The sequence below is a fragment of the Bactrocera oleae genome, chromosome 3 (assembly GCF_042242935.1).
Source record: "Bactrocera oleae isolate idBacOlea1 chromosome 3, idBacOlea1, whole genome shotgun sequence".
In the NCBI taxonomy this organism is placed as follows: domain Eukaryota; kingdom Metazoa; phylum Arthropoda; class Insecta; order Diptera; family Tephritidae; genus Bactrocera; species Bactrocera oleae.
The window spans coordinates 76,424,010-76,433,686 of record NC_091537.1 but is presented as its reverse complement, the minus strand read 5'-3'; the positions used below and the strand labels follow the sequence as shown (position 1 = coordinate 76,433,686).

The 9,677-nt window shown below is 36.2% G+C and overlaps 3 protein-coding genes across 5 annotated transcripts; 2 read left to right on the top strand and 1 right to left on the bottom strand.

Annotated features, from left to right (window-relative positions):
- Positions 1-43: 43 nt before the first annotated feature.
- Positions 44-3,811, top strand: okr (DNA repair and recombination protein RAD54-like okr). The gene is made up of 7 exons (XM_014243394.3): positions 44-405; positions 470-1,733; positions 1,803-1,956; positions 2,217-2,360; positions 2,431-2,692; positions 2,758-2,921; positions 2,993-3,811. Exons 1-7 carry the CDS (start codon positions 331-333, stop codon positions 3,321-3,323), a joined length of 2,394 nt encoding a protein of 797 aa, XP_014098869.3. The 5' UTR covers positions 44-330; the 3' UTR covers positions 3,324-3,811.
- Bem46 (abhydrolase domain containing 13-like protein Bem46) lies at positions 3,728-5,989 on the bottom strand. Of its 3 annotated transcripts, none has more exons than XM_036376500.2 (5): positions 5,863-5,989; positions 5,519-5,807; positions 4,879-5,462; positions 4,639-4,817; positions 3,728-4,410 (listed from the first exon to the last, which is right to left on the bottom strand). In XM_036376500.2, the coding sequence occupies exons 2-5, from the start codon at positions 5,667-5,669 to the stop codon at positions 4,299-4,301; spliced, it is 1,026 nt and encodes a 341-aa protein (XP_036232393.1). In that variant the 5' UTR covers positions 5,670-5,807; positions 5,863-5,989; the 3' UTR covers positions 3,728-4,298. The 3 variants fall into 3 exon arrangements, with proteins under 3 accessions (XP_036232393.1, XP_036232394.1, XP_036232395.1); XM_036376501.2 differs by having other exon boundaries at positions 5,938-5,956; XM_036376502.2 differs by lacking the exon at positions 5,863-5,989 and having other exon boundaries at positions 4,879-5,476; positions 5,519-5,632.
- Positions 5,990-6,428: 439 nt separating this feature from the next.
- On the top strand, positions 6,429-8,789 carry mtm (phosphatidylinositol-3-phosphate phosphatase). The gene is made up of 2 exons (XM_014243395.3): positions 6,429-8,077; positions 8,174-8,789. The coding sequence occupies exons 1-2, from the start codon at positions 6,526-6,528 to the stop codon at positions 8,488-8,490; spliced, it is 1,869 nt and encodes a 622-aa protein (XP_014098870.1). The 5' UTR covers positions 6,429-6,525; the 3' UTR covers positions 8,491-8,789.
- Positions 8,790-9,677: the final 888 nt, after the last annotated feature.

Below are 9,677 nucleotides of genomic sequence, written 5' to 3'. Positions count from 1 at the left end.
AAGAATACATTTCTCCAAAATAGACTAAAAAATCATATTTTCTAAAGCAATGTTTATATAACCACATCACAATGGATTACAACAGTTTAGCTCCGTTACTTGTTTATAAGAGGGTAGAGTTTTTATAAAAGTCCGATAGTTTGATGTGTCTTAAGTTGAAATGATGGCAGTGGAAAACATTAAAAATAGCATCAGAGGTGTTATTTGTAACATTATTGAAATAAATTTGAAGAATGCTGCCGAGTTAACCGTTCTTGGTCCGTAGATCCGACTTTCGTGGGAACGGATAAAATTTTTGATCTAAGTATTCGAATTTTTATACATTACTGAATGAATGGAAATACTGGCAACGTTGTTGTATGCCGCCAATATAAAAACAAAGTTATTCAAATCCTAAGTAAAATGGTAAATATGAATTAAAATAATCCAGTAGAAAAAATAATTAAGTACATAAATATTTCATTCGAAGCGACGTAGCTTGGCTCCTAGCCAAAATCGATCTGTTAAACTACGTCCAAGTTGTGATTTTACGCCGCCCCTTCAAAATAAAAGAATTCGTAGTTGTAAAGAGCAGCTTGATCGAACACAAAAACAAATTACACGGATTGTACCATTAAGTGAATATGAGCTCGCTATTGCTAAAGTGCTTTCGCGTCCATTCAAAGTTCCTATTGCTGATTTTGTGCCAGATTACAATGGAGGTAACCGATGTCTCGGCATGCGGCGTAGCAATGCGCGAAAAGCATTACACGACCCACAAGCATGTAATGCTTTAGTCCTGTATACACCACCAAACTATACAGAGCATGAACGTGTCACAATGGATTCGAACAAAATTCAGGTGCATGTCGTTGTTGATCCCCTATTGAGCAATATTCTGAGGCCACATCAACGTGAGGGAGTACGTTTTATGTATGAATGCGTAGAAGGCTATCGGGGAACATTCAATGGTTGTATAATGGCCGATGAAATGGGGTTGGGTAAAACCTTACAATGCGTTACGTTGGTTTGGACGTTACTGCGGCAAGGTCCCTATTGTAAACCTACTATTTCTAAGACAATTGTCGTATCTCCGTCCTCATTGGTGAAAAATTGGGAAAAAGAGTTTAATAAATGGTTACACGGACGCTTGCATTGTCTTGCAATTGAAGGTGGTTCAAAAGAAGATACCATACGCGCTCTGGAACAATTCATAGTTGATAGTGGTCAACGCTGTGGTACCCCAGTACTTTTGATAAGTTATGAGACGTTTCGTATCTATGCACATATACTGTGTAGAAACGAAATGGGTATGGTTATTTGTGATGAAGGGCATCGCTTGAAGAATAGTGACAATTTAACTTATCAAGCGCTAATGGGATTAAAGACGAAACGACGAGTTTTGCTTTCAGGAACACCAATACAAAACGACCTTACAGAATATTTCAGTTTAGTTAATTTTGTAAATCCAGAAATGTTGGGCTCAGCCGCCGATTTCAAAAGAAATTTCGAAAATCCTATATTACGTGGTCAAAATGCAGATTCCACAGATAAAGAGCGTGAACGAGCTGTAGAGAAAACACAAGAACTAATTCGCCTGGTGAATACATGTATTATACGACGCACCAATCAGATACTTACAAAATATTTACCAGTTAAGTTTGAAATGGTAATCTGTGCTAAACTAACTGATACGCAAATGAATTTGTATAGAAATTTTATAAAGTCTGACAAAATCAGAAGAAGCTTAGCCGGTATGTATTTCTATTATGAGTTTAAACATATTTTTCTATATAATATATTTGCTCTTTTCTGACATATAGATTGCAATGAAAAGGCTACATTAACGGCGCTCGCTGATATTACTACCTTGAAAAAGCTATGCAGTCATCCGGATCTTATTTATGAAAAAGTTTTGGCACGCGAAAACGGATTTGAAAACTCACATGATTTGTTTCCCGCAAATTATAACCCCAAGTAAATAACTTAAAGTATAAAATTTATTGTCTGTGTATGGTTAACATGGTGATTTTTATTATACCCTTAACAGAGTACCCTATATTAAGCTGGCCACCAAGAAGGGTATTAAAGTTTTGGTGCACCCAAAGTTAACGCGTTTTTCTTATGCTTTTTTTTAATGTTATTTTGAAATTAAATGATAATGGACCCATTACTCATAATTTAAAAATTTTAATATTCTTGTAACTAAATACAACTTGCCCTATTCTTGCTTTCAGAGAATTCAGTCCTGAGATGAGTGGCAAGTTTATGCTGCTTGACTTTATGTTGGCTTCAATACGTACTAATAGTGATGACAAAGTGGTGCTTATATCGAATTATACGCAAACGTTGGAATTATTTGAGAAACTAGCACGAAAAAGGTAAAACTTGTACAACCACATATACATATTACTAAAACTGTTATTTTATATAATTCAATGGTTTTGATAGAAAATACAGCTATGTCCGGCTCGATGGTTCTATGACAATAAAGAAGCGCAGCAAAGTGGTGGATAAATTTAATGATCCTGAATCTGACTGTTTTCTCTTCATGTTGAGTTCGAAAGCTGGTGGTTGTGGCTTGAATTTAATCGGTGCTAATCGCCTCTTCATGTTCGATCCCGATTGGAACCCCGCAAACGATGAGCAGGCAATGGCTCGGGTTTGGCGTGATGGTCAAAAAAAGCCATGCTATATATATCGTTTGGTAGCCGTAAGTTGTTCTAAATTAATATTTTATATTTCATAATATTTGCTAAGATTCACCTTTATTCGTAGACTGGCTCGATTGAAGAGAAAATTTTGCAACGTCAGACTCATAAAAAATCATTATCTAGCACAATAATTGATAATAATGAAAGCAATGAGAAACATTTCACACGTGAAGATCTTAAGGATCTTTTCCGTTACGAAGCTGATATCTTGTCCGATACGCATATTAAGTAAGTAGAAGGATTTCTGATTAAATATTGTTAAAATTCATTAACATCTTTTTATATTTGTTAAACGATAGATTAAAGTGTAAACGTTGTGTCAATAATATACAAATGCAACCGCCGCCTGAAGATAGCGACTGCACTGTACATTTATCACAATGGTATCACTGTTCCAACAACAAAGGACTGCCAGACAGTATTTTATCACAGGCATGGCTCTCAAGTAAATGCGTCTCCTTTGTCTTCCATCATCGGTCGCAAGGTGAGGTAAAAATTAAAGATTGCTTGGAAAAGGAAAATATATCGGATCATTGCAAAAATGCCAAAAACAATAGCAATCATGACGAGTGTGAGGATACTGATTCTGACTATGAACCGGATGACCCAACTGATTTTGATTACTCGTAGGCTGTTTAAAATCTGTTTTCCAATTTCAAGGCGGAAAAGGTGTAGAAAGTTATGTGTATAGTTTTTGGTAAGACAGTGTTCACACGTGGACTCTTTTGGCGGTCAAAATGTTTTTTTTTTTGCTGGCGAAGGACCGTGCAGTGCCGCTTGTGTTTGTTTTTGTAGCGGTTATCTATCATACTCGGGTAGTACGCTTTGTGTTCTAGTTTGTAACAGTTCGCGGCACCGCATACATGAAGCGTACAGGAATTTGAGAATGTGATATGAAAGAAAGAAATTTGTTCACGTGTGATCTCAGTCTAATGTATGTCAAATACATGGTGTTAATACTGCAAAACAATGAAGCGAGTGAGTAAAGAAATAAATGAACTAGCTTTAGTATTAAACAGAAATGAAAAAAAAAGTTATTAAAATTTGCAACAATGTTATCGCACATAATTTAATATCCCAAAATAAAGCAGTTTTCAATGTAATTACAAATTCCAAAATGAAGTGTTTTTGGATTATGTATATATTCAAATATCATATAATGAATTAGTTAGTACGGTACACATATAGTGCTCTTGTAACTGTAAATGAGTTTTTACTGGTTTATTAAAAAAAAAATATTTTTAAGTTAATGCATTTAATTTATTTTCACTGTGTTACTGCAAATTATTATAATTTATTAAATTTACTTAAAACGCATATTTTAATAAAATTATATGCATATATATTTATGTTTTATAATTGAACGAGTTGCATTAATACAATATTTAGTTTACTTTTAAAGCTATGCGTCATAATGAGGGAACCACCTAAGCACTCATCCACAAATTTTTTAAGTATATCAAAAGTATGGTAAATCACTCACATGAAAAACATGGAATTATAGTACATATTAAGTTATAGTGCATTTAAATGTGTCATTTCTCATACTCAGGATATAATTAAGTAAACATCCAAAACCCTTAACCGCATTAGATATTGACGAGGCTAAACATCCTGTATTTCATGCCACACATTACTTTTTTCAGGTGGTTTCTCCAATGGCGCTGTTGAAATACTTTGACATTCGACTAGGAATTGATGAATACCCTGATAGTAGCTGAAAAAGAAGCAAATAATGTAAATTGAGTGTAAAAAACGGTGTAAATTGTATGGTGCATACTATAAGCCGAAATGTAATAGCGTTTTTTTTTTTGTTTTTTTGTTGAACATTTCCGAAAGATGTTTGCAATATACGGCAAACATTTTTAGTAATTCTTCTATACACGAGCGTAATATTTTTTCGGTTTTTATATCAATATGCACCACACTTTGTAATTTGCTATACCCGTCCATTATCCAGGTATCATTGTGAGCGCCTCCTATGAATTCGAGTATGCGTTTTTGTTCACTTCCACACTTCATATATAAAGTGCGCATCATACGTGGAGGTACAAGGTTGTCTGCCAAACCTGATATAAATAAAAATGGTACTGAACATTTACCAATTTTCCATGAAGATAAATACTGAAATGCATAGGAAGCATGTAAATATTACACTATACTAATAGTTATTTGACTCGCTTACTTTATTTTTAAAGCAACATCTTGGTATTAGATTGGCGGATGGATGAACCAACTCAACGGCCATTTCTGGTATGCTGGTAAATGTGTTTTCTACAATTGCACACATAATTTTTTGACTATATACCGTATCAGCGGCTACATCAATGACCACAGCACCACCTAATGAACGACCGAATAATACTATCTTTGTCTGATCTAAATCGTTGCGTGTATACAAGTAATCTATTACAGCGCGAGCATCTGTTGATAGTCCCTTTTCGGAGGGGACCCCAGTTGAAAAGCCATAACCACGATAATCTATCATTAATATGTTACAGTGTAGATGATTAAATATCCCCCAAACATTTTGCATACGATGACCCATATTTCCAGCATTTCCATGAAAATAAACAAATGTTGGCACCGCCTTTGAACGTTCCTTTGGCTGAGACACCCAAAATGCGTGCAATGTGACTTTATCTGGTGTGTGGATACTGACTGACTCATGTGGCAGATTATGCATTTTCGGTATAGGTACATAAATGCGAGAATTTGCGGGCAGATCAGGATGATATAAGAGCATGTCTTGCAAGTAATAGAAACCAACTGGGAAGCGATATCTAAATTATTTGATTAATTTAAGTTACAGTTTGTATACTTACAAGACGTAATAGTAAAAAGTAAAACGACAGTTAAAAGACTTCCATAGTAGTAATAAAATAATAAGAAGGCCAAGAGTACAGCTACGGATACGGCATATATGCTGCGTGACCTGGGCAAGGCAATTGGCACGCCGCCGAATTCTTGCGACATTGGATGTCCGTTTGCAGCTAGAGTGTTTTAGTAGCTACCGTGGGAAAAACTCAGATTGCAGTGGGTGGAGAGTCATCAAACAAAAGGACACTTTTTAGCGAGTACCCAACAACATTTCGATGTTTCTCGATGTAAACACTAAAAAGTAGTAATATGTTATATATATTGTTACATGATATTAAATGTTTTACACTCTTAAGAAATTTGTTTGTTTCGGTATTATTAAAGTTTTGGTAATATTCTTCAACAAACTAGAATTCAGGATTACTTCTATTTACAACAAATTACAGCTGATTTCGTTCCTTCACATTGCTATCGATATTTTCGATTTATGCATTTACTTCGTAGATTTATTCTAAATACTGTTTCACATCACTAACACTTGTATTTATTAGGGCCTAACGGATTACCAGCAATGTAAAGTCAGTAGAATTCTGAACATGTAGTAATCCTTCCGTCATGTATGACATACATATTTCATGCTAGTTGTTCAATGAGTAATACGGGCGGATAACGAGGCGATAATGAATTTCTCATAAACGTTTATTAGAATAACATATTTAATTATATTAAATTTATACAATAAATTATTCCAAAATTGAATTGAAGGTATTTCCCTAGCTTTGGTCCTGGCAAGTTACATCCGAACTTAGCTCTTCCTTATTTGTTTACAAAATCTTTAACTAAAATATTTAAAAGTTATAAATTTCATTTAAAAACCACTCGAGAAATCTAAATATCGAAACTATGGCAACTCTGTATAAAACTGACAGGTTTCGGTGATTGTTTATTAGAAAAGTGCATCTCCTTGATATAAATTTGTTAAAGAATATACATTTGGAGACATATAATTGCAATGGATAAGACAGAAACATTAGATGCTTCAAACAGTTTAGCTGATAAAATTGCAACTAAAAATGCCAGCACTAATTCTCTGGATACAGCTGATTCAAAGTCTAGTTCAATTGGTTCGAAGCAGGGAGTAGACGTAGGTGCGACCCGCGACACGCCCTTTGTTTATCTCGATGGCGAGGAAGACCAGGATCAAAAAAATGATGTTACATATGTTTGTCCATTTAGGGGTCCAGCATTTGGTGCTTTAACAATTACCAATTATCGCTTATATTTTCGTTCTTTACCATTGCGGGACCATGATCCACCTGTTGTTGTTGACGTGCCATTGGGTGTAATAGCTCGAGTGGAAAAAATTGGAGGTGCAACATCTCGTGGTGAAAACTCATATGGAATTGAAATATTCTGTAAGGATATGCGTAATTTACGTTTTGCGCATAAACAACAAAATCACTCACGACGTACCGTATTTGAGAAGTTACAGTCCTATGCTTTCCCACTGTCGTTTAGTGGTAGGCTGTTTGCGTTTGCTCATGCTGCAGCATCTGGACCATCACCGCCACCAGCGGAAAATGGTTGGGCTGTCTATGAACCATTAGCAGAATTACGTCGTATGGGTGTACCAAATGATATGTGGCGCATAACAAAATTGAACGAAGCATACAGTGTTTGCGATAGTTATCCAGTCGTTTGGGCTGTTCCTAAAGCAGCGTCTGATGAATTTTTGCGCCGTGTAGCTCAATTTCGTTCACGTTGCCGTTTACCGGTACTATCTTGGATACATCCACGCTCACAAGCAACAATAACCCGATGTTCACAACCACTGGTCGGGGTGGGTGGCAAGCGTAGCGCAGATGACGAACTTTACCTTAGTTATATTATGGAGGCAAACGTACAATCAGATAAATTGGCAATCATAGATGCACGTCCTAGTGCCAATGCCATAGCTAATAAAGCTAAAGGTGGTGGCTATGAGTCGGAGGAAGCATATAAGAATGTGGAAATCCATTTTCTCGATATACACAACATACATGTGATGCGTGAAAGTTTACGAAAAGTAAAAGAGGCGTGTTATCCAACAATAGACGATTCTAAATGGCTTTCAGCGATTGATGGCACATTGTGGTTGAAGCACATTAAATGCATATTAGCTGGAGCAGTGCGTATTGTTGACAAAGTAGAGACAATGAGTACATCGGTAGTCGTGCATTGTTCCGATGGTTGGGACAGAACTGCTCAGCTGACAGCACTATCTATGTTATTGTTGGATCCATATTATCGCACTTTGCGCGGCTTTGAGGTATTGATTGAGAAAGAATGGCTTTCTTTTGGCCACAAATTTCAACAACGAATAGGTCATGGTGATAACCGACATTCGGATGCAGATCGTTCTCCGGTTTTCTTGCAATTCATTGATTGTGTTTGGCAAGTTAGTCAACAATTTCCAAACGCTTTTGAATTCAATGAACACTTTCTGATAACTATCATAGATCATTTGTATTCGTGCCGCTTTGGCACTTTCTTGTACAACACAGAAGCTGAGCGTGTTGCGGAAGGTTAGTTAAAAAAGAAAAAAGACAATATATCACAATATAAACACAGAAAGAAATAACACAAATTTGAATAAAAATTTCTAATGTATTTTATCACAGATATTAAACACAAGACGGTTTCACTTTGGACATATATTAATGGCTCGCTGAATCAGTATTTAAATCCGTTAGCTTTTTCGCACGGAGCTCAAACTGTACTGCGTCCAATTGCGAGTATGCGTTACGTAAAATTATGGAAAGGTCTCTATTGTCGTTGGAATCCAAGCATACGACCACAAAATCGTATATACCATCGTACACGTGAATTGCTCGCTTTACAGGATCAGCTCATTAAGCAAGTGAGCGATTTACGTATGAAAACAAATTCACGTCAAACGGCGCAAACTTCGACGCGACTGGCTTCACCAATGCATTGAAGCATCTTGAGCATAAAACATATATCATCTATTATAAAAGTATTTGTATTATATCCATGTAATAGTTCCATATATTTTTTACAGAATTTTTATGTACCTAGGTATATACATATACATCAGACATCCACGTGTATGCATATGAAATTTGAATATGATAAGTGCGCTTTGTCACTTCTTTAATTTTGTATAATCTTAAAGCTTTAAATTATCTAAAATCTTTATAATTTATAATGCATTCTTAATATACGTACATATATACAGCTTCATAAATAATACATTTTTAGGCATGAAATTAATAACACTTTAATCATTCAATTCTGAAACAAAATATGTTTTGACAAATGTCAAATCATTTAAAACTGGGTTTATTCTCGAAAGCGACAAATTTCGCATAGAAATCCCTTTCTTGGATAGTTCGGGGAGATAAACCCTTTTTCGTCTTCTTCACAGTTCTAATATGTTTGAAGGTGACCTTGAACAAGTTTATTTTGGATTATTGCATATCCCAGCAGTTATTTTTGATTGGCGCAGAATAGGTTCTGAAATCACATTAAAATCTCTTAACTAAAATGCAAAAGGAAAACTGTTATGTTTTAGAAGAATAGAATAGATTAATTTTGATTTTTGAATTTATTGTGTCCTCCCCTAAGTCATAACGACTCATCAAGCCCCAGCATGTAGATAAACTCCAATATTTTGCTGGGTGCTAGAGAGGCGATACAATCCCTGTTTGGAAACATGGATCCCAGGGCCTTGATTCTGCGGCTGCACACTGCTGTGCAGTTCATGAGCAGATGTTCTGGGGTTTCCGGCTCCATGTCACAGAACCGGCAGTTTTCAGATGACTAAGCCCATGCTGAAGAGATGCTTCTTAAGCCTGCAATGGCCGGTGTAGAATGCTACTAGCAGCCGGAATTTGTTCCTAGGGAGATTAATTACGGCTTTAAACCGTTTGAGGTCGTAACCCCCCATTAGCAACCTGGCATGGTGCATGCCTTGAATTTTTTGCCAATGTCTCTCCCTGCCTGCTCTTTCCTCCTTACGGAGCAGCTCTCTAATAGTATGTGGACCAACCGCTATGAATGGTTCCGGTCCAACCATCTTTTTAGAGGCTGCAGAGCGCTCCAACTCGTCCGCCAGTTTGTTCCCGGCTATACCCCTGTGGCCGGGCACCCAAATAAGGTGGA